The sequence below is a fragment of the Sus scrofa genome, chromosome X, assembly GCF_000003025.6.
Source record: "Sus scrofa isolate TJ Tabasco breed Duroc chromosome X, Sscrofa11.1, whole genome shotgun sequence".
Lineage (NCBI taxonomy): Eukaryota > Metazoa > Chordata > Mammalia > Artiodactyla > Suidae > Sus > Sus scrofa.
In genome coordinates, this window is record NC_010461.5 from 82,927,402 (window position 1) to 82,952,737 (window position 25,336).

The 25,336-nt window shown below is 39.9% G+C and overlaps 1 protein-coding gene across 4 annotated transcripts; it reads right to left on the minus strand.

The window, feature by feature from the left end:
* On the minus strand, window positions 2,857–23,664 carry TAF7L (TATA-box binding protein associated factor 7 like). Of its 4 annotated transcripts, none has more exons than XM_003135238.4 (13): window positions 23,365–23,664; window positions 20,008–20,075; window positions 19,097–19,172; window positions 17,366–17,499; window positions 16,634–16,760; window positions 16,334–16,389; window positions 13,237–13,278; window positions 12,295–12,367; window positions 11,849–11,962; window positions 11,203–11,424; window positions 10,893–11,005; window positions 8,820–8,879; window positions 2,857–3,705 (listed from the first exon to the last, which is right to left on the minus strand). In XM_003135238.4, the coding sequence occupies exons 1-13, from the start codon at window positions 23,639–23,641 to the stop codon at window positions 3,661–3,663; spliced, it is 1,407 nt and encodes a 468-aa protein (XP_003135286.2). In that variant the 5' UTR covers window positions 23,642–23,664; the 3' UTR covers window positions 2,857–3,660. The 4 variants fall into 4 exon arrangements, with proteins under 4 accessions (XP_003135286.2, XP_005673822.1, XP_005673824.1 ...); XM_005673765.2 differs by having other exon boundaries at window positions 12,295–12,445; XM_005673767.2 differs by lacking the exon at window positions 11,849–11,962.

Consider the following 25,336-nt stretch of genomic DNA (forward strand, 5'->3'; position numbering starts at 1 on the left):
AGAACCCGACATAGTGTCCATGAGGATTCGGGTTCGATCTCTGGTCTCGCTCAGTGGGTTCAGGATCTGGCATTGCCTCAAGCTGCGGCATAGATTGCAGATGCAGCTCAGGTCCGGAGCTGCTGTGATTGTGGTGTAGACCAGTAGCTGCAGCTCTGATTCGACCCCTAGCCTGGGCACTTCTGCATGTGGCAGGTGCAGCCCTAAAAAAGAAGAGAAAAAGAAAATCTATCAAGCAGGCTGATAGATTCAGCTGGTAAAGAAACAAGAAACCCACACAGATCCAGGCACTTTATTACTTATAGAAACAGCAAAAGCAAGGCCCACAATTGTACCCATTCCCTGTGTCCCTGTCCTATAGGATGACACTGGGACAAAAGGGACCAGAGGACATGCACCATGAATGGCGGGACACCGTGCTGCTGAGTACCAACCCCACACTGAGGCTAAGCAGCTCTGTGGCCTGCAGCTGGACCCTTTGGGGCAAAGGGGTGGCAGTGCAGCAGAAAGTCCCATGCCTCACCAGAATGAGGGAAGCAGATGAGAATATGCCGTGTGACAGCTTTCCTCAAAATAGAGAGGTGAATGAGAAACGGTCTTGTCACGAATTCTCAGGAGGCTGCCTTTCTTCCCAGGTTCCAGGAGAATCATGGGGCATCCTCCCTGGGGCCACCTAAAGTTGAGCCTTGCCTACCTGGCTTCTGTAGAGAGTGCGAGGTTGTCGGGGAGCCAGCACAGAGCAGTTCCCCTGCAGAAACCCAGTGCATGTTTTAGAGACACACCTTGGTTTGGACTAGCTGTGTGTCCAGTGTTCGAAAGCCCCATGTGGCTAGTGGATACCATATTGGAAGTGCAGTTCTGCAACACGTCAAAGTCAGAATCACTGGGTTGTAGAAAAGGAAAACTTCCTGAGGTATCACATGTTGTGTGTGTTGGGGAGGGAGGGCAGCAACAAGCCTTGGGTGACTGGAGGGCAGTGGGGAGGAAGTTCCGTGGGGTTGCAATGAGACGTGGTAGCAGAGGAATGGAAGGGCACTGCAGGTACACGCATGTGCTGCTGCCCCTTCTCCTGTTGTCTTTCCTCCCCCACTGCCTCTGAGCAGAACTCTGGCTGCTCTTGGGCTGCAGTTTAGGGACAGAGGCTGAACTAGGGCTCTTCTACCTCTCTCAGCCTTGGACGCCACTTGTGGCATATGTGCCACTCTCACTGGCCTGGGTTTCTCCAGCCAGGGTAGTTTGGGTTTCTGCCCCAGTCCCCTGCCAGCCTTCATCTGGAAAGGTCTATCTTCTTTTCAAATCCTGCCTCTTCTCCCAGCTTCTGCCTCTGACAATTCCTTTTCCATATTCTTTCTTCTCATCTTTTAAATTCTGGGTTTCTGTGTTTTTGGTTTTTTTTTTTTTTTTTTTTTTTTTTTTTTTTTTTTTGGTCCTTTTAGGGCTGCATGGCGTATGGAGGTTCCCAGGCTAGGGGTTGAATCGGAGCTGTAGCCACAGGCCTACGCCACAGCCACAGCAACTCCAGATCCAAGCCTTGTCTGTGACCTACACCACAGCTCATGGCAATGCTGGATCCCCAATCCACTGAGCAAGGCCAGGGATTGAACCTGCAACCTTATGGTTCCTAGTCAGATGCATTTCCGCTGCGCCATGACAGGAAGTCCCTGTGGGTTTTTTTCTTCTTTTTTTTTTCTTTTCTGGCTGCCCCCACAGCATATATAAGTTCCCAGGCCAGGGATTGAATCTGAGCCAGAGCTGCGACCACAACGGCAACAGTACTGGATCCTTAACCCACTGTGCCAGGTCAGGGATCAAATCTGCGCCTCCACAGAGACAAGCCAGATAATAACCCAGTGCACCACAGTGGCGACTCCTAAATTCTGGGTTTCTGAAAAAAAAATTTTTTTTTAAACTATCTTGGGGAATTCTCACTGTGGCTCTGACTAGTATCCATGAGGTAGCGTGTTTGATCCCTGGCCTCGCTCAGTGGGTTAAGGATCTGGCCTTGCCATGAGCAGTGGTGTAGTTCACAGACACAGCTCAGATCCTCTGTAGGCCGGGAGCTGCAGCTCCGATTCAGCCCCTAGCCCAGGAACTTCCATATGCCTCATGTGCGGCCCTAAAAAGCAAAAGAATAAAATAAAATAAAAAATCATCTTGGTTTTCAGGTTGTACTCTAACTTCTCTCCTGATCTGGGCTTCATTTTGTTTGTCCTTGTCTCTCTCCCTTAGTCTCATTTCATTCCTGCATTTGTCCCCAGCATTCTTTCTGTCTTCATCCCTCCTCCATAGGCCCTGCCCATACATACTGACTTCCCCTTCTCTGCCCTTGGCTTATTACGTTCAACTTGGAATAGGAGCACTAAAAATGGCAGAGAAAACTTGACAGTTCATTTCCTATAGTGGTACCAACTTTATCAATTGGGATCAGACCTGGGTCTAGCCGGGCTACTTCCAGAAAACCTTCAGATGCCTCTTGGTGATAAGCATAATCAGCCTTGATTTCCAGATGAGGAAACAGAGGCTCCAAGAGGAGTAGGAACTTGCCCAAGGAAGGTAGCAGAGCCAGGATTCCAACCTTATGTCCCTTCCACCACAACATAATTCAACGAAAATATTGGAGCTGCCATTTTTTATCACTTCTCTGTACCTTCTCTTGAAATCCCAATGATGTATGGTGAATATGAGATGATTTGCTTAGTTCATTAGGAGTTATCCTAAGAGCTCTTTGGAAGGATGCCCCAATATTGACAGCATCTTTTGTTATTTCCTAATTGTGGAGTTTACTGCTTGTCTCACCAGTTTCCTTCTGGATATTAATATACTTATCATGGGAGCTGTTTAATAAAGTGATAGTAATCCACTTAAGATAAGGAATTTATTTATTGCTTAAAGAATACAATCTAGAAAATCTTAATACAGATGAAAAAAACCCCAACCAGCCCAGGGTTTTTAAGGAGGTTTTCACAGGCATAAGAGGTATCTGTTTTTTCCTAACCTTTTCTGATGAGGTTAGAATGAAGAGGCTCAGAAAAAGGATAAGAGCTCAGAATTTCATCTCTGCTTTAACTATTCCCAGAGCTGCCAAATAACAGCTAGACACCATCCTAAAAACACAACAATGGAACAAAGACAGCAGCAGCAGGAAATCAGCCTCTAATGCCTGAACAGAGACAGAACACAATCTAGTATCGGCTATTGCCAGGTAGGCACTTAAATTCACTGTGGCAGGTCCTAGCCCTTGGTAGAAATGGCTTGATTTGTTCTGCATTTTAGGAACTATTTTAAACAAACAGAAGAAGAAAAAGCTAAAATGTATGCAAACTAGCTATATAGCCTTCAGGCTAGAAGGTCTGACTTTGGTAAGCAAGGCTGAATCATTTGATGGCACCACAGGACAGATGAAATATAAGTAATTCTCAAATTGATAAAGAGAAGCAAAGTCCTATAGATGAGTTGGGTCTTTAGGTCTACTACTTTTTTATATTCTGTACCTTTCTACATGGCTACAAACTTTCAATATAACTAGCAAAAAAGGTTCAGAGAAACAAATACAAATGATTCAATATAAGGCAATGAAAGGAGAAGCAGCAGAAACAATTTCATCTTGTCTTCAGTCTGGATGGTGAATCCAGGATTTATGCGCCAGGCTGAAGGCTCTCCTCACTTCTCCAGAAAATAGTTTAGTTGTTCCCGTAGAGAAATAAGCTGTGGGGTAAGGCAGAAAACATGAAAAAAAAATTCATCTGAAATCTTAAGTTCCGTTACTTGATCTAGAATTTGCTTATATAAACCCAAAGAAAAGATCATACTTCGGCATTTGTAAGGTTAACTTAGTCTTACATTGTTCCAAAGAACAGTGCCACAGTCAAGAACGCAAACATAATGATGTTGTCCTTCACCACTCCAACCTTATAAAAGGAAGCTTTAAAACTGAATATGCTTAAGAAATTAAATATGCTTGCTGTTAATATGCTTGCTGGGAAGAGTGTCCAGAGAACACAGCTCACTGTAGGGACAAAGGAGATGGGATTAATGTAGCCACAGTTGAAGAGTCAGAAGATAAAGCAGGAGTTCCTGTCGCGGCTCAGGAGAAATGAATCTGACTGACATCCATGAGGATGCAGGTTCGATCTCTGGCCTCATTCAGTGGGTTAAGGATCCAGTGCTGCTGTGAGCTGTAGGTCGCAGACGCGGCTTGGATCTGGCATTGCTGTGGATGTGGTGTAGGCCAGCAGCTACAGCTCTGATTCAACCTCTAGCCTGGGAACATCCATATGCCATGGGCGCAGCCATAAAAAATAAGGTGAGGCAGTTGCAATAGCCTTTTGTCCCACTGAACACATTGGGTCTTAAACCGAGTCTTAGCTGCTGCCTCCTCCCACATTATGAGACCCTTGAAAACCCGGTCAGAGTCCTAACCAATCAGGAGCCTGATAATGTTCCTCTTACCCTGATGCCTTCTAAATCAGAAGCCCTGAGCCTTTTGTGATATAGGATGGAAATTTTTCTTTTTTTACTTGAAATGGCAAAGTGACCAGTAACACTTAGAGAGGTATACTGTCTTTGAGACAAAGATTGTTTTTGAGTACTATTTAATTTAGGTTGACCCAGACCAGTGTGTGATTCCATTCTGTGGAATGACAAGAATGGAGCATTACAAAATGATCCTGGGCTATATATCAGCTACAGAACTGCTATAATTGCTACCTGTTATAATTGATTGAGAGCAACTTTTCACTCAGATGCCGACCATGATTACACCACTGGCTTCTCAGGTTCATTCTCCTTTGTATGCTCTTTCTCCTCCCACCACCCTCTAAAGGGGGGTATGGTTCCCTAGGTTCAGGGTCTGTGGTGAAGAGGCAACCTGGCTAACTCACCTGTCCCCACAGCTTCAATGATCATTTCTATGCATAAGACACTCTCCAATCTCCCATTTTTCAAAGTTCTTCCAACTCAACTCATCATCGTCCCCATCCCCTAACCTGCCAACAACCCTTTTCAAGTTGTCTTCATTCCTGCTAGTGGCACACCATTTTCCGATCACCCAGGTTCCACACTTCTCTTTGTTCCCCTTTTTGTCCTGAAAATCCAATCAATTTTAAGTTCTAAATCCTTCTATCACTTGCATCTTCCTCTAGTCTTTCCCCAGTCCAGTTTCTCCTCTATACTGCTGGCAGAGGTATCTTCCCGAGTTACTCCCCCAGTGAAAAAGATTTATGGTTTATTATGACCTACCCCCCAAATCTAAACTCTTAAGTCTGGCATCACAACCTCTGAACCATTGTGCAGGCTACTTTCTATACAGCATGCGTTCATTTCTCTATTGCTCTAAAAAAACCCGACCTATCTCTTAAGGCCCCAAACAAACGCCACCTCTCTACAGAGTTTTCGGTAATCTCCATGGACAAAAGTGAGCTCTCATTCCTTTAAATTCATACCCCTCTCATGGATTTCTCCCCAACTGAAGGCAGAGACTGTGTCATAAGCAGTCTGTAGTTCCCTGCAGAGCCTAGCTTAAAGTAGGCACCCAATAAATCTATGTTGAATCAATGAGCCACCATAAAGGGCTCTGAGCAAATAAAGTTTACAGCTATTGTTCTGTGTTGAAAATAGAACTCCCTAATACTAACTACTTACATGGAGGAAAGCAAAGCTGGTTAGTGGGTGGTAAAGCAATTCTAGCATTAACTGTTTACATGGCTGTTTAAAGGCAGTATTTGAGTGAGTGATTTTCTGAGAGGAAGGGAATATACAGAACACAAGAATTCTCCTGGATTGCTAGTATGGGGACAGGCATGGGGGATGGCATCACTACCTTAAGAGCCCCATGCTAAGTCCATCCTCATAATATTACCTCCAGTCTCTTTAAAACTCTTACCCTCAACAGTATGGGGCTGGAATCTGCATACATGTATGTCTGCAACAGCTACCTGACCCTCCCTTATCCCACACTGCCCTTTTCACTCTGCTCATTCTCTTGTGGCTTTAAATATACAGTCGTTCAAGTTAGAAATATGGCATACATCCTTAACCCTCCCTTCAACATCCAGTAACTGACCCAAATCCCATTTATTCTACCTTTAAAATACGTTATCTCATATATACATGTTCACAGCAGCATTATTCATGATAACCAAAAAGTGGAAGCAACCCAAATGTCCACTGATGTATGAGTGGATAAACAAAATGTGGTATATCTGTATAATAGAATGTTATTCTGCCATAAAATGAAATGAGGTACTGAACGCACCACAACATGAAAACAGTGTGCAAAGTAAAAGAAGCCAGACATAAAAGACCATATATTATGTTTCCTTTTATATGAAATAACCAGAATAGGCAAAGTAGTAGAAAGTAGATTAGTGGTTGCCTAGGACCGAGCAGGGGTGGGAGTGGGAGGGATTCAGAAGAAATGGGGAATGACTGCTAGTGGGTAGAGGTTTCTTTTGGGGGGGATGAAAATGTTGTAATGTTGTAAAATGGACTGTAGTGATGGTTGCACAATTTTGTGAATATACTAAAAGCCACTGAATTTAAATGGGTGAATTGTATGGTATATGAATTATACTCCAATAAAACTGTTATAAAGCAGTTTTATTGCAGTTAAAAAATATATATTGTTTCCAAATGAAATAATGCCATTTGCAGCAACATGGATGGACCTAGAGATTATCATACTAAGTGAAGTAAGTCATTAAAAGAAAGACAAATACTACATGATATCACTTCTATGTGGAATCTTAAAAAATGAACTTACCTACAAAACAGAAACAGATTCACAAAGAAAACAAACTTATGATTACCAAAGGGCAAAGGGAGGGATAAATTAGGAGTTTGGGATTAACATATATATACACACTACTATATATAAAATAGATAAACAACAAGGGAACTATATTCAATATCCTGTGATAAACAATAATGGAAAAGAATGTGAAAAATAATATATATGTATAACTGAATCGTTTTGCTGTACACTTGAAACTAACAAAGCATTGTAAATTAACTATACTTCAATTTTAAAAAGAGAACAAAAATTATTCTTTCCATCTCCATTTCCACCTCCTTAGTTCAAGTTACCATCATCACTTAGACTACAACACAGCCTCCCAACTGGCCAGCCTGCTTCTAGTTCTGTCCTCCCACAATCCATTCTACAGATAATAATCAAATCAATCTTTAAAACTTTAGAATTAGGAGTTCTTGTTGTGGCTCAGCAGGTTAAGAACCCAAAATAGTCTTCATGAGGATGTGGGTTTGATCCCTGGCCTCACTCAGTAGGTTAAGGATCTGATATTGCTGTGGCTGTGGCATAGGCTGGCATCTGCTGCTCCAATTTGACCCCTACCTAGCGTGGGAACTTCCATATGCTACAGGTGTGGCCATTAAAAAAAAGAAAAAAAAGGAAAAAACTTTAAAATTAAATGTGACTCTCTTGCTTAAAACTCTCCAAGGGGGAGTTCCCGTTGTTGCTTCATGGCAATGAACCCGACCAGTATCCATGAGGATGCAGGTTTGATCCCTGGCCCCGTTCAGTGGGTTAAGGATCCCGCTTTGCCATGAGCTGTGGTAGGTCACAGATGTGACTCAGATCCTGCATTGCTGTGGCTGTGGCATAGGCTGGCAGCTGGAGCTCCGATTTGACCCCTAGCCTGGAAACTTCCCATTGCACTTAAGACTAAAACCCATCCTCCTTAACATGGCCTGCAAGGGACCATGCAATATGGCCTCTGCCTACTTCTCCAACCTCATGTTAAGTCACTCTCCTACTTGTTTTAAATACTCTAGAGGTACTCAAAGAAGCCAAGCTCTCTTTCCATGTGGGACCTGGCATATGCTCCATCCAAGAAACTCTTCATACCCTTTTTGTCTGGACTTAATCCTCCAGGTCTCAGTTTAAATATTACTTCCTCAGAAAGGCTGATCATGATCCCCCCAATTTTTTTTGTTTTTGTTTTTTGTTTTCTTTAGGGACACACCCTTGGCCTATGGAAGTTCCCAGGCTAGGGGTCAAACTGGAGCTGCAGCCACTGGCCTACACCACAGCCGCAGCAATGCCAGATCCTTAACCCACTGAGCGAGGCCAGGGATTGAACCTGCGTCCTCGTGGATGCTAGTCAGATTCGTTTCTGCTAAGCCACCGCGGGAACTCCCAGATCCCTAAATTTAATTCAGGACTCTTTTTATTCGAATAGCAACAGTGACTTTTTCTCCCTCACAGCTCTTCTTTATTCTTTGCACATTTGTATTTGTACAATAATTTGGTTCTTTTTTTTTTTTTTTTTTTCACTTTTTAGGGCCACACCTGTGGCATGTGGACGTTCCCAGGCCAGGGGTTGAATCGGAGCCATAGTTGCCAGCCTACGCCACAGCCACAGCAACTCGGGATCTGAGCCATGTCTGTGACCTATACCACAGCTCATGGCAATGCTGGATCTTTAACACCCTGAGCGAGACCAGGGATTGAACTGGCATCCTCATGGACCCTAGTTGGGTTCGTTAACCACTGAGCCATGAAGGGAACTCTCTGTACAAGAATTTGTTGACTGCCAATCTTCCCTGCTAGACTGTTAGCTCCATAAGGACAAGTAATGCACCTGACTCATTCAACACTGCATGTACATCCAGTGCTTTTCACTTAACAGCACTGAGTGAGTGAATTTACACAAAGACTTTGCCCCAACCTGCTACCCATATTTAGAAGATCTGGCCACTACTATTCCTGTGAAAAGAACAGCCAGAAATGAGATTGGGCGAGGGGAGGGGGGTTCTTTGCATCAAATGTTTTTTGGTTGATGTGAAAAAACACTTCTCACCTGCTCACTTTTTTGTTTTTCCTGTAATTTAAGCTGCTCCAGCACAGACTGAAAATGACTCTGGAAAACAAATTGTATAAATGAATGCAGAGTCTCAAAGGAAAAGAGAACCAAGACAGACAAAGAGTTTGGCAAATAATTTGATAAGAAAATCACCAGTCGTAACAAAAGAGTACTTTTTCAAAGAGAACTTAGAGCATTCCCCAACTATACTTCTCAACTACAGGGTCATCTGATTTGATTTTATACACCCTACACAGCATTTTTTTTCTTGCCATAAAAAAAAATAGTTGGAATGCCTCATGTTACCTTTTTCTAGTTTAGCACAAATCCTTTGACTGTGGTGAACTATTTAAAAAGCTGGCTTGGAATTTGGTGCTGACTCCTTCATTCCTCTGCACTAGGGCAGAATATTGCTATTTTTAACTAGTATTATATGCAACAACAATCGTAATAATATTACATATCTGTATCTTTCAAAGTAGAGCCACAATTATTATCTCACTTGTTTATTCTGAAGGACAACCCTCTAAATAAGTATAGTTCTGTGTCAGGTTGCTCCCCTTCAATGACCATAACTCTACAGAAAAAGAAATCTGGCAAGTCACTCTCCAGATGCTTCAGAATTTCCCTCACTATAAAAAGGGAAGCAAACAGGGTCTAAACATACATTTTCCTTTAGCTGAAATGTGTGTTAATAAAATATGTATTGATAACAATAAAGCACAATATTAATTCTTATTCAAGCAGGCATTATAAAAATTTTAAATTAATTTACCTTAATTCTCTTTCACTGCAATGACTATATTTTGGTACAGAGCAACAGGATTCAATCTATGCCCTACCCACTTACTGTGGTGCCTTGGCAAGTTACTTAACCTCTTTGAATTTCAATTTCTTATCTATACAACGGGAATAGTGGCAATGCCCACATTTTAAGGATGTCAGGATGAAATGAGATAATACATGTAAAATGCTTAGCTCTGTATGTGCCTTTCACACAGTAAATACTCAATATTATCAGTTATTGCCTCAAGTCTCCTGGTCCCTTCCCAAAACAGATTACATGAGATGATAAAAATTAATAGGTAAATAGTGCTGCAATGAACATTGGGGTGCATATATATTTTTGAAATATGGTTTTCTCTGGATATATGCCCAGGAGTCAGATATCTGGGCATATGGTAGTTCTAGATTTAGTTTTTTTAACGAATCTCCATACTGTTCTCCACAGTGGTTGTATCAGCTTACATTCCCACCAACAGTGTAGGAGGGTTCCCTTTTCTTCACACCCTCTCCAGCATTTATTGTTTGAAGACTTTTTGAGGATGGCCATTCTGACTGGTGTGAAGAGATACCTAATTGCAGTTTTGATTACATGGAAACAACCTAAATATCAATCAATAGAGGCTTGGGTAAAGAAGATGTGGTTCATATATACAATGGAATGTTATTCAGACATAAAAAGAATGAAATAATGTCATTTGCAGCAGCATGGATGGACCTAGAAATTATCATATTAAGTGAAGTAAACCAGTCAAGACAACCTATAAGATCACTCATATGTGGAATCTAATAAAAAATGATACAAAAGATCTTACAAAACAAAAACAGACTCAAATATTCTGAAACTAAATTTATGGTTACCAAAGGGGAAATGTGTGTGTGGGGGGTAAATTAGGGGGCTGGGATGGACACATATACATACTATATGTAAAATAGATAGGTAACAAGGACCTACTGTAAGAGCATAGAGTAATCTAATCGATATTGTATAAAAACCTATATGGGAAAATAATCTGAAAAGGAATGGCTATATGTATAACTGGTTTACTTTGCTGTACACCTGAAAGTAACACAACTTTGTAAGTCAACTGTACCCCAATAAAGTTTATTTTAAACATTACTAGGTAAAAGGAAATAGGCTATCTTCTATTAGGGGTTTCTAAGAGGTTATTCAGATTTACAAAAAGAACAAGAATGCTGCATAGAGATGACATGAATGGAAACACAAAGATGGGATTTTGATAGTAAAATATCAAGATATCTTTATACCAACCAACAGGAATTTACCTTGAGCGTCAGGTTTTCCACTTTCTTGATGAGATCCTTTTGTCTTTGTGCTTTGCACCGAATCTGTTGCAGCTTTTTCTCCACGTAATGAGTCCGCTTCTGAATTTCCATGACTAACAGAGATAGACAAAACTTCATGTATCTAAACATGGACTAAACTAGTAGACCAAGATCAAAATCCGTGAAACTCTACCACACATTTCAGCAATAACTTCTCAAACTTAACTTTGCATCTAATGTGTGTTTACAGACAGTCTTTAGCACTGCCACCCACTGTGTCCCATCCCTTTGTTTTTTTCCTCTAACTCACCCACTGAACTGGTTCCTTCCTTTGCTTCATACTGGCCAGATTCAATGAACTTGGCCTGTAGCTCCCTTTCTGGATCCTCTTCAAAATAATCTTCCTCTTCTTCCTCCTCATCATCCACATCATCATAGTCATCCTCCTCCTCTTCATCATCCTCATCCTCATCCTCATCATTATCACTGTTACTGCTAGACTCACTGAACACTTCCCGAAGCACATTATATTCTATGGGTGTTAAGCAAAAGTAAGGTGAAACTATCTGAAACATTTCAAATGACTTCCACTCCAGCTGCAATTATACTCCCCATCAAGTCTATTGGGCAACCAATGAATTTTCAAAATAATTTTTCTCACAGGAAGATCATTCCCTTTATAAAAACAAGAACAGGAAATGCAGAATACTGTAACATTCATTATGTATTCAATGATCAAAATATTTAGAGAATCCAAGGGCCCACAGGAATTTAGAATAACAGGGTGGGATATGAGAAGCCCAATCTAAAGCCCCTAGAGTTAAGGGACCAATAAGAGGAGAGAAGGGCAAAAGCACCCATTTTCTGTGATTGACCTGTGAGTCCATGGAGAATGGTCCTGTACCCAGTCAACACTCACCCTCTCTGAAGCTCCTGCTATACCTATAGTGACGTACCTGGTGAGATAGGACCCTGCTTATAGCCACTCATTCCTGAGGCTATCCCAAAGCTTGGAATGGAGCCTTGACTCTCTATTTCTTTGGTTTCACCTTCAGCAATGACCTCCCATCCTGAAAGGAGAGGCAGTCAAGGAAAAAAGCTGAAAGGAGAAGGCAAAGTTGAAAGGGAAGAGGCTCTCTGGCTGAAAGTGCTATTTAATTTAGTCCACCTTCAGGCCATTTGTACTTGGATTCCTAGTACGGAAAAGTGAGTTATGTTGAATCACACAAATAAATAATTTCTATTACAGGAATGTACTGTTCCTAGCTAGAAAGTAACATATCCCAAAATCCTGAGTTCTGTACCTTAAAATTGGCAAACAAATATCAGAAATGAGGGCCTGTCATCAAGTGCATATGGGGTGAAACAGACTACCCAGAAAATAATTAGTATAAAAGGATACGGGCACTGACGGCTTCAGCATCTGAACACAGCAATCTTTTCACTTCCTTTTCCACATCGGGAGATTCAATATACTGAACCAAAGTAGGAGGGGAAGGGGGAATACCAGGAATGTCATTTAACACCCTGTGTTTTGCAGGAATGCCCTTTTCCTACATACAAATGAATTCAAATAATTAGGTCTCTTTATAATACATCCAATCAAATTCCTACTTTAAACAATGCTATTTATGAAGGAAACTTTAATCAGGGTCTGTATTTTTGTAGAGTAAGCTTATTTTTCCCAATCAAATTACTTGAAACATTTATTCTTGTCAATCTGCACCTCTGTGTTAAAGATCTTTCTCAGAGGCACAACCTGTGAGCCTCAGTTACTAATTATTTACCCTGACCCACAATGGCAAAGAATTATAATTCTTTTTTGTTACTTAGAAGTAATTTTGTTTTAAAGGTCCAAATTCCCAGATTTCACTTTCCCACATCTTTATTATTAGAGAGTTTCCTATAAAAACTGGGTCTTAGCTACATGTTCTCCCTTAAATCCAGTTTTAGACAATTATCTCCACAGCAACCAATTCGTCATGCCACAAATAGAAATTAGAACTTTGAGGGAGAATAAGCAATTGCAAACAACTGCTTGTAAAAGTGAACTCTGGCTTCCAAGAAATGGTTTTTAAAATAAGTATCACAGAAAAGAAGCAAACTAAAATACACAGGGTCACTGACCAAATTGTATCTTTTGCTCTAGGAGTTATCAGACATTAAACAATGAATTCATTCTTCAGTGAATCAAATTCAGTGTATGTCTATATGAGTGGGGGTTACATGTGAGAAGAAAGGCTTGAAAGTAATCTTTATGATTTTTTGATTTGTTTGGAATTAACGAGCTATGCAATTAAACACACTATAGGTAAACAATAAAATTATGTTATGATTGCTCTACCTCAGTAAAGCTGATTTCTTCGATTTGTTTGAAATCAATGTGCTATGAAATAAGAAACAATGAAGTTATATTACAAGTAGTTATATTACAACTGTTCTACTACTTTACCAAAGCTTACAGAGTTCTAAAACTATTCCTTTTTTTTTTTTTTTTTTTCTTTTTAGGGCCACACCTGAGGCATATGGAAGTTCCCAGGCTAGGGGTCTAATCAGAGCTACAGCTGCCAGCCTACGCCACAGCCCCAGCAACACCAGATCCGAGCCATGTCTGTGACCTACACCACAGCTCATGGCGACGCCAGATACTTAACCCACTGAGCAAGGCCAGGGATCGAACCTGCAAACTCATGGTTCCTAGTCCGATTCACTTCTGCTGTGCCATGATGAGAACTCCCTAAAACTATTTTTAATGTAGTTTTACATTTAGTAGGTACTTCATAAATGCTGTTGATTAACAGTATAAAGCTAAGATAACCATGTTCATAGATTGAAAGACTCAACACAGTAAAGCTATCAATTCTCCCCAAATTTATCTATAGGTTTAATATGATTCCTATCAAAATTCCAACAAGGTTTTCTATAGACATAGATAAACTTATTCTAAAATGTATATGGAAAGGTACGGGCTCTAGAATGGCTACAACAATCTAGAATAAAAAATAAAGTGAGAATAATTTTCCTGATTTCAAGAATTATTAAAAAGCTACGTTGTGGAACTGGTGATCAACACATGGGTCAGAATAGGGAACCCAGAAAAAAAAGCTCTCACAAATATGCCCAACTGATTTTTGACAAAGGTGCAAAAGCAATACAATGGAGGAAGGATAGCCTTCTTAACAAATAGTGCTGGAGCAAATGGACATGCAAAGGCAAAAAAAAAATCCTTGAACTAACTCACATCTTTAAAAAAATTATTTTAAAAATGGATTGCAGACTTAAATGTAAAACTTTTAGAAAAAAGAGGATAAATTATCAGGATCTAGGCTAGGCAAATAGTTCTTATACTTGTCACAAAAAGCAAGATCCTTCAAAGGAAAAATCAATAAATTGGACCTCATCAAACAAAAAACTTTTGCTCTTTGAAAGACTGTGTGAAGATGAAAAGACAAGCTACACACTGGGGGAAAATACTTGCAAACCACATATCTGACAGAAGATCAGTATTTGGAATATAAAAAAGAGCTCTTAAAACTCAACAATAAAAAACAATCCATTTAGAAATGAGCACAAGGCATGAACATACATTTCACTGAAGTGGATATATAGATGGCAAACAAGCACGTGAGAAGATGCTTAACATCATTACCCATCAGGGGAATGTAAATTAATACCACAATGAGATAGATCACTACATATCTATCAGTATGGTTAAAGTAAAAAATAGTAACAATATCTACTGCTGGTGAACAGGTAAAGAAACTGAATCACAAGGACATTGCTGGTGTGAATGTAAAACGGCGCAGCCACTCTGGAAAGTGCTGTCAATAGCTTCTTTTAAAACTAAATATGCAGGAGTTCCTGTTGTGGCTCAGTGGTTAACGAATGCGACTAGGAACCATGAGGTTGTGGGTTCGATCCCTGGCCTCACTCAGTGGGTTAAGGATCTGGCGTTGCCGTGAGATATGGTGCAGGTTGCAGATGCGGCTCAGATATGGCGTTGCTGTGGCTCTGGTGTAGGCCAGCAGCTCCAGCTCTGATTCGACCCCTAGCCTGGTAACCTCCATATGCCTCGGGAGCGGCCCTAGAAAAGGCAAAAAGACAAAACAAACAAACAAAAAAACTGAATATGCAATTTTCACAGCAACTGCACTCTTGGGCATTTATGCCAAAGAAATGAATACTTATGTTCACACAAAACCCTGCGGATAGCTTTATCTATAATAGTCAAAAACTAGAAACAGGAGTTCCTGTTGTGGTTCAGTGGTGACTAACCCAACTAGTATCCATGAGGATGTGGATTAGATCTCTGGCCTTGTTCAGTGGGTTAAGGATCCTGCGTTGCTGTACGCTGGTGGCTGCAGCTCTGATTGGACCCCTATTCTGGGAACTTCCATATGCCGTGGGTACAGCCCTAAAAAGACAAAAAAAAAAAAAAAAGAAAAGAAAACCCAGATGTTCCTCTATGAATGAATAATTAAGCAACCTGTGGTTCATTCATAACATGGCATACTACTCAGCAATAAAAAGGAAGGAACTATTGATACACACAATAACTTGCATGGACCTTAAGGGAATCAAGCCCAGTGAAAAACAAAAGCCAGTTGTAAATGTTATACTTTGTATGATTCCATTTATATGACATTCTTGAAATGACAAAATTACAGAGATGAGGAACATACTAGTGATTACTAGGGATTAGATAAAACTTGGGGGTATGGGGTGGGAGGGAGGTCAGTGTGGCTTTAAAAGGGCAAAATGAGGGATCCTTCTGGTGACTGTGAAGGTGGATACACCAACATACACATAGGATAAAACCACATAGAAATAAACATGCACACACATACAAAGGAGTAAAAGTATAAGTGGAGCAATTTGAATAAGATTGGTGAATAGTAATTATGTCAATTTCCTATTTGTGATATTGTACAATAATTTTGCAAAAAGTTACAATGGGGGTAACTGGGTATAGGGTACACAGTACCTCTCTTTAATTGCTTACTACTGCATATGAATCTATAATTATTTCAAAACAAAAATCTAATTAAAAAAGAAGCCAAAGCATAGTACTCCTGTAGCTTACCGAGGGTTCTAACAAATCTGAAGTAAGATTAGGAATACAACCGCAATTCTCAATTCCCAAGTTCTAGATGAGTTCACTTTAAAACTAGATTTTAGAATTGAAAACTAAAAGTGTTAGCAGAAGTTTCAAATTCATGACACATTTAGATCCTTAAACGACTAGTCTATAACTTCAAGAATCAAGTCTGGTTTTTTTCATTATGCATTTCCAATTGTTAGCACACAGTGCCTGGCATTTAGATTACACTCAGAAAATGTTTACTGAACATATAAATGAGTGAACAAACAAATACCTTCCCCCCCTACTCATAATCTTCTTCCAATTCACCCAGTAGACACAGAAATAGCATGCAACTAACCTTTTTTGTTGTTTTTCGGAACCTTTTCTTTTTGACATTCTTAAGTGGTGGAGTAACTAAAATAAATTCAACATGGTGAAATGTATAAATGACGGATGGTAGTCACAGATCTCTCTGAATTTGATAGAGAAAGGTCATGCTATAAGCCACTGGCTCATAACACAACTCATTCCTCTAAGAGTGTCTGGATGCCTACTGAACCAAATACCCAAGTGTGGTAACAGTTCCCTAGCTCACAAGTAATCAGAATTCAGCAGATAAATGTAGTCAGCCAGAATGAGCAAGGGACCATTGACTTACTGCCATGCTTCCAGATATATTTTTTCTGTCTCTGTTTTTCATTTTTCCTGATTGCTGTAACATCAGTAGAGGTAACTGGTTCTTCAGGAGGAGCGTGAACACCACCAGCAGCAGTGCACACAAGCATCTACATTTAACAAAGACAAAGAAGTTGACTATGGCCACAAATCTTGGGTTAGTAATGGATCATGATCATTCGTGCCACCAGCAACCCTGGAGCATACAAATAAGGATAATGTTACTTGGCATTTCTGGAAAACCATGTATTATATACACTAATATTCATCCTCTCACTATCTCGGCAATACTGCATATGGACTCTGAGGTTGCTGGGGTTTTTTGTTTTTTTTTTGTTTTGTCTTTATACTTAGAAAGGAAACAAACAAACAAAAATCAACAGCAGAGATGATGAATAAGAATCAATGTAAATCTCCAGAGTTAACAGCATACTGCTTTAGCAGGAAGTCCAGATGAAGATACCAGACGCTCATATTTTTCAAGTAGTGAAAGTCACTATAAATGGCAAACAGGAGGCTCTAAAAGTTATTTGGATAAATAGTGAAAAGTTGAGGATCAAACACCAAACCAGAACATGACATTGTATTCCTGTAAAATTGAGCCAAAAATGAGACATGACAAGCAGATGAAGGAGAATGGAAAGAAAGCAGAGGAGGGAGAAAGGAATTCTTTGAAGGATGTGAGGGCAGATGGGTTAAGAAAACTTGTCCTTACCTGGGAAATATCTGCTGTTTTGTAAAAAGTTTTTTTATCCAGAGTTTTCAGGCTTCCAATAACACAAGGCAAATCAACCAGCTTAGCAGCTAGTGGGACATTTTCCACCTCAACAACTGCATGACGTCCGTCGGCTGAAGAGAAGTTGAAAAGATTAAAGTTGACATCTTTCCAATGTACTCTTAAGACTCCTGGGGTTTTAATGATGAAGACTTATGTGGGACACACGAGTCTTTCACTGAAACTTACTATTTCTCATGATGCTAGAATCATGTAGGCAACCAGTAACTTCCCAGAGGAAAAAAAGGCAGAGTATATCTAGCTCTTTTTTTTTCCCCAGGGTATGTCACGCCATCAAAAGTAGCTAGGTTTCTTGGTAATGGTTGTGAACTAAATGTGGATGAAGTGGTAAATATTTCATTCTCATCTTGAAAAGCCAATTCCATTCATTTGGACCCATTCATTTGGACACCATCAGGAGCATTTGATCATGTCATTGCACATGGGTGTTTTCAAAGGGCTGAGTAAGGGAAGGACTGATTCTTGGATAGTGCTAATAAGTCTCAAGTTACAATCTCTAGTTAGCTTCACAAAGATAAAGTTCTACACAATAGACATATGGGGATATATATATTATATATATATACATATATGTGTATATACAGACAACCTCTGAATCCTGCCTAGATGTCTCAAACATGAATGTCTTTTGACACAAGAGGATTCAAATGTAATCTTCTAATAGTAAATGTAAAAAGAAAGATGAAGAACCATGTTTGACATGACACTTTTTGCGTAAATTATCTTTAAAAATATAGAGAGACTATTGAAATGTATTATGCATAAAAGTTTTGTCTATAAGGAAATGCAAGGAGAAAAAGTTATTTTTTGCATTGAGGTTGGGGCACTGTGAAGTAGTGTTTCACTTTTCCTTTTGAACCTTTCTGTTTTATTTGAATTTTTTAATCCATGCACTTATATTCCTGACATGCATTCATGTCAATGAGTGCTAGGATTATGGGCCATTTTAAATTTTATTCTTTATACACATCTCTGTATTTAAAAATCTAATAAATATTATTTAAATGAGAGAAAGGTATGTCAGTTTCATGAACAAAGAACAGTACATGATAATTCATGCCTTTGTCATTCCCTTGGACAGTGAGAAATCACAAAACTTGCACATAGGAGACAATCAGTAGGATGCAAATCCCACAGTTGACCACCAAGTTCTTCCTTATATACGCCATGATAATTACCTCAAGCTGCATAAGTTCTCCTTCTTTCCTTTGTTTTTGTTTTTGTTTTTGGTCTTTTTAGGGCTGTACCCATGTCATATGGAGGTTCCCAGGCTAGGGGTCCAATCGGAGTTATAGCTGCCAGCCTACACTACAGCCACAGCAACTTGGGATCTGAGCCATGTCTGCCACCTACATGACAGCTCACAGCAACGCCAGATCCTTAACCCACTGAGCAAGGCCAGGGATCAAACCTGTGTCCTCATAGATACTAGTCAGATTCATTTCCACTGAGCCACAGCAGGAACTCCTCCTTCTTTCCTTCTTAAAAGAAAAGATGGAAGTGACTTAAGCCTCTCTTCACGAGTCCATCAAGGCAGAGACCACATTCTAATCTCTGTCACATTTCTGGTATCTAGTATTGAGCCTGATACATAGCAATCCCTTAATAAATTACTGTTCAATGTATGATGAATGGATATTAACTACTTACAAGATAAGTCAATTTTTAGTTTATCCTTCATGGCTCTTCCAGAATGTACCATCTTCCTGACAGTAGAAGCATGTTCCTAAAAAGGAGGTAAATTGAAAAATCAGAAGGATGAATTATCTTCTTAGCAGCTAATAAGGAGATGTGTCAGAGACAGACATCTCTTAAATAAAACCTTAAACTTCCCAAACATTTGGAAAAATGTCATGGTACCACGAGATACTGTTCACTGTGTACGTCAAGTTAGGATGAGGTTGATTCTAATCTCGTTGCTGTCTTTTAGTAGCTACAGAAAATACCTTCCAGCTTTACATTCCAGCCTTTTACTGGAATGAGCTACAACTTCAGTTGTAGTTGCTAAGGAAAGGTTGCACTGCAGTTTACTGGGTATATTAATTAATCCTAATTGGAGAAATACCTTTCTGAAGCCCATCCTTAATATACTTTTCTTAGACTAAATAAGACTTGAATACAGGTATTAATAGAAGAGACCCTAACACAATATTGAGGTGAGCTTCAACAGTCTTCCATGGTGATGAATTTGAGGAGAAAGTGCTGATCCCTCCACTGCCCCTTTTGAGGTGACAGAAAGGAACTCTCTTTTAGAAGAGCCTTATCTTGGCTGTCCAGTGGGCGAGGCTGTTAGCATCTGTCATAAATGACTGAATCCATCATTGTCCCACCTGTTTGCCAGGAAATCAACCCACAATGATAGGTTGCATGTGCAGGACGAAAGAAATATTGCTTAAAAGAATACTTGATAGGAAAGGACTGCTTAATAGGACATGATTCCTGGGAAACAAATGTTTTCGGTTTTTATAGCCAACCTTAAATAAACAGAAATGCTACTGAATGGAAACAGACCTAATATTATACACTGAAGATGTATGGTCTGAGATTCAAGGGTTTCTTACCAGAGGCAGACGCAGTATAAACTGGTTCTCAAGTTCGTGAGGAGGTTCATCCTGGCTTTTACTCATCTCTTGTTTTTAAGTTCACGAAAACAAAAACAAAACCAACAGAAAGTTACCAAAAACTCCTCTTGCTCCCTCTACTGACCACTTCTGGCAGTACTGATTACTTTACACAAGATCTTGCTGATAACCCTCACTGGAATGATGTGTGTACAAGCTCCGAAATACCTTATCTGACATAACTTGATTATTTCTAAAAGTCATCTTATCTCTCCTCCAATGTGTGCAGATTTTCCAGTGGTAGTTCTAACTGCATAATAACAAATGAAGCAAGAGCTGTTAGGCATGATTTAGTCTCCTGGATATTCTCAGACTCAAGTAAAGGACTAATTCATCAATTCAGTGGGGACTACCAAAGCAAACTACATACCTTTGCAGAGAAGAATGTCAACCAAAGGCCGAAGTCAACCTGAAAATAACTGCCAGAAATGCACTATGATGATTTGAAGGAAACAGAGCTTAATTTTCAACACTTCATTCACCTTCGTGGTAGGAATTAGAAACAGTCCAGCAGAAAGCAGCCAGCTTTTTAATGACTCTAGAGCCAGCATCAACAGCTCTGAGCTACCTCGGGGAAAAGTTAGGAGTCCCGATCTTACAGCCAGTCTATCTATATGAGTACATCTAATTTCATGGAGTAGACACATTTCTGAAGGGATGACATGGAAAAAAAAAAAAGTAAAATCCAATTCGATTTACTCATTACTAACATTTACTGCATGCACTTCATGTACTGGCCCCTACATTAAGTGCATCAGGTCTATTATTTCATTTAATCCTCACAACCACCACTTATTTGAAATACCCCTAAAAGCTATTTGAAGGAATCCTAAGATGGATCCCTTATATATTATACATAAACCTTCTGTAAAGTGAATAACCTCCAAGTTAATCTTACGTTTCATCTTATTTTCCATCTATTTGGGATATATCTGTATTGGCTTGCATTTGGGGTTTAAGGGCCCATGCTACTTCTGAGGAATTTTTTTCTCAAAGATGGAATGAAAGCAATGTAATCACATGAAAACTGACAAAATATTCTTATGTTCTAAGTACACTATGCTAGACAACAAGTTATAAAATCTTATACTTTAAGTGAGATGAAAAGCTCCAACTAATGTACAGCTCCTAATACTCTGTAAGCCACTGAGTTCTGAGTTTTGAATTCAAATCTCATTTAAAAGCACTGGAAACTTTTTAAAAAACCACATGCAAGTGAATGTATCTGTTCTCACAGAGAGAACAAACTAATGGTTATTAGTGAGGAGAGGGAAGAGGGAAGGGGAAATTTAAGGGTAGAGGATTAAGAGGTACAAAATATTAGGTATAAAACAAGCTACGAAGATATATTGTACAACACCAGGAATATAGCCAATATTTTATAATAACAATAAATGGAGTATAACCTTTAAAAATTGCAAAATCACTATATCGTACAGCCGTTAACATATAATATTGTACATCAGCTATACTTTAATAAAAGAAAAAAGGGGGGGAAAGCATATTTAGAATTATCAGTTAAAATAGAGAAAAAGGAAAAACAAACAAATAAAACTACATACAAGTGAGTTTGAGACCCTATTACAGTTAAATCATTCACCAGTTTTGATTTCAGTTCTTCAGGCTGATTTCAGAAACTACCAGAAAGCCAAAGAAAGCACAAGAGAAATCAGGAGTGAAAAATCAGGCATCCAGGATGAGGGGAGGGGAGAAAAATAGAAAGAAAGGGAGGAAAAAACCCAGATATTGACTATTTGTGATAGTCATTTCTCCTTTTCCTGCTTCATAGTTATACACACACACACACACACACACACAGAGAGAGAGAGAGAGAGAGAGAGAGGGAGAGGTACAAAAACTAAATGTAAAGGTAAGGGGAAAAGTTAATTAAAATAAAGTAAATTAAATAAAAAATCCTGGGATTGGGTACACTGTCTAACAAAAGAGTAACAAACACTTAAGGCTGGGAGCAGAAATACAGATTTGAAGAACTAGCTGCTAAGCAAAATTTTATCAGATCAGTAGTAACTTTTATATTTCCCAGCAGAACTAAGACTAGGGCATTTTGTTCATTTCAATGCCTTTCTGGCAACTCCTCTTATGAAAGAATATATGAACTGAAACTATTTCAGAGAAGGTGGACACCCCTTCTTGAAATGAGTTTTAGTGATTTTTTTAGATGTGTTACCTGCATTCATACTATGAACTGGTTGTATCATATTCATTTTAAGAAAAGGCATCCACTTTTTTCTAGCAAGCAATCTTTGATACCTAATTAAATTAAAAGGACCGCTCTCCACCATCCACCCACCCCCAGCTCCCTCACTTCACCAGAATTATAACTGGAATTAGAATTACAGCTAAATGGAGGGCACCTGACGCATGCTCCCAGCAGAGCAAGTCAGCACAAGCCTAAATTGGTACTTTCTCAAGTTCATAGCCGCTGGCTGCACTTCGGAAGGCAGTGACCACTCCATCCTTATCCCTGGGGCACTAAGTTCCCAAGAGAAGAGTGCAGTCTCAGGCCTTGATCCCATTTCCCTAGAAAACCTCTCTTGGGGCCAAGGAACCCCAAGCCTTCGAGACACTTCAGGCGGGCTGGGGAGGGAAGCTCAGGGAGCTGCCCTTTGACGCTGACCCGGGACCAGGAGCCCTCCGATCGCCAGATCCCCAGACTCACTCGCTGCTCCTCCGTCGACTAGCGCAGGGACAGCGTCTCCGAGGGATGAGGAGGCGGGCCGCGGGTGGCAACAGGTAGGAGCTTCTCGCGCCACCCCTCCCCACCTCGCCACGCCCCGCGTCCCCGCCTGCCAGAGGCCAGCTTGCCGCGTGCCAGGTCAGTCGGGGAGGCTAGAAGGGTGTTGATCAAGGTCGACTGCTCAGGGACCTTGGGCAGCAAGGCTTTAGAACAAATACCCTTTACACAGGGGCGACCTTCAGGGCGGCTGTGGGAGTTTTACCAGTACACAGTGATATCTATAAAAGGGGTGGCCTAATTGGGCACTCTGCAAATCCGTTAGCTTGGACCAATTTGTTCCTTGGCGAGGCGACCTCGCCTGGTGACAAATACACTGCCGCACAAATCCATTAAATAACTAGAATCCGCACCCAAACTACTCTAACAGAATTAGCCGCTCCCTTTTCAACAGACACTATTTTACATCTTTTGGACAGAGATACAAGTTACTCTATTTCTCTAAAGGGGGGTGGGTGTCGAAGTTCAAATAAACTTCTTGCAGCTCCGTTCTCTCAAAGATTCTTAGCTTTTGAGGGAAAAAAAATCTTAAAACCACTTACCTTTCTCTTCTGGTAAGTTTTCCAGAGGGGTTTTGGCAGCAGCCTGGGTGCCGGTGGCGCCATCTGTTTGGGCGCCATCAGTTTGGGCGCCACAATCGGCAGGAGTTTGGGTGCTTTGATCGTGGGCTGTTGGGGCGCTGAGGTCGTCAGCAGTTCCAGCTCGGGGGTCAACAGGAGCTTGGAAATCTTGGAGGCTTGTTACTTCGGATGTTGAAGTCGATGACACTAAATCATTTTCTGAGGAACTGGGGGGCTGTTGTTTGTCAGGGCACTCCATACTCTATCTCGTTGAGGTCCTAAAATGGCTTCCAGTTTAGTCATGTGACCTAAACAATTCTAGAACTTTCCTAAAAATGATGTCAAAGATATCCTCCTTAAAGACGCAGGGGTAATATTAGAGACGTTCCGGGGTGCCTGTTAGAGATTATAGCCGTGATATCTTCGTCGCCTTATGCTTACCTAAACGTCATGGAAAAGAATAAATATTTTTAGTAGATGAATTATTGTACAATCATTTCTTCTGGATATGCGATTTTTTTTTCACTCAGTAAAGCTATATTACCAGAGCTTCAGAGCTAGACAGAACCATTTTTTGTTCCTCTGAGAATTCATCCACTGATCTTTACATTAGCATTATGTGGTGGGCAACGCTGAGAATCCTAATACAAAATAGACCAATGAACCTCGTTTTTCATTTATAGTGGAATACACTTGATGGCACTTATTATATAAAAAATAATTCTTTAAAAATAACTAAAAGGAAAAATTCTATATTCAGTAACTGAAATAGCTGAGTAAATTGTGTGTTTTGAATCGTATGGACACTGTGAATTATGTAATTAACTTTCTTTGCAATGGCTGCTAAGAACCTCAGAACCAATTTTTGCAACCCACCTCTAACAATTGTGAACCCTACTGGCATGTATTGCTCTTTCCCTTGTCTTAGATAACCACATTCTCTCCCAATCCCTAGTTATTTTTATACTGTGTGGTATGTAGCACTAAAAACTGCTTCAAAACTGTTTTCAAGGAGAATCAGATATAAATATTAGGAAAATAAAGCTATGCTCTGACAGAAGTGTCACAGGGAGTATTGCTATGGATGAAGGAGGGGAGCATAGTAAGCAACTGCTCACTTATAAATTCCGTCAACCAACACATGTTAACTGAGAATCTAATATGCCAGATTTGATTTGAAATATTTATAAAATACTTAATATGGTAGTACTTTCATGAAAAGAGTCAAAAAATTAAGATGCAGGCATACATGTGTAATTTCCTCTTTATTGCCAGGTTTCCAGTCCTTTCTTAAGTAAGAAGAGAATGAAAAGTGAAAAAAAAAAAAAAAGGAAAAGGCATGAATTATGGTTTTTCTTGGTAGGAGAGCTGATTCAAGAAGTAGCAGTGATGTACAGGTAAAAAATCCTGTCGTATACATACTGTCATATTTGTCAAATAGAATATGAATACCCTTCTGGATATTGTTCTGTAATGTTGCTGTTTTTCTGAAAAGTTCTTCGGGGCCCCCATCCCTTCAAAAGCGCTCCTCCCTCTCCTCCAACTATGGCTTCATATAATTAATTATATAATCATTATAGCAAATACTCACTTGAATATATTCCTTCAACAGGAATTTGAGTTATGTGCCAGGAACTGTTCTAAGGTTAATAATGGCTAACATTCACTGGGACGCTTAATAGGTGCTAAGCTCTTGACTAAGTGTTTTGCATGCATTCTCTCAGTGTGACTCTGATCTTGTTTTTTTTTTTTTTTTCTTTTTTTCAGATGAGTGAATAGAGATTTTTAAAAGGTTAATTATCTTGACTCAAGTTACACATCTAGTAAATGGCAGAGCCAATACTTAATTTAAGCTCAGTTCCATTTGACTCTGTGTCTATATCTACATATTCCGACTTCCCCTAAACAATTAGTTGTGCAGTTATTCCCCATTCCCCCCAGTCCCTGGTAACTT

Bases quoted from the DNA above. Each gene is read 5' to 3' on its own strand.
- TAF7L (XM_005673765.2), bottom strand. From the start codon at position 23,641: ATGGAGTGCCCTGACAAACAACAGCCCCCCAGTTCCTCAGAAAATGAT. The intron at 17,500-19,096 runs GTAAGTAGTTAA...ACTTCTCTTCAG, and splicing joins ACTAAAAATTGACTTATCTT to CCGACGGACGTCATGCAGTT. The intron at 16,390-16,633 runs GTAAGTCAATGG...AATTTATTTTAG, and splicing joins ATATATCTGGAAGCATGGCA to TTACTCCACCACTTAAGAAT.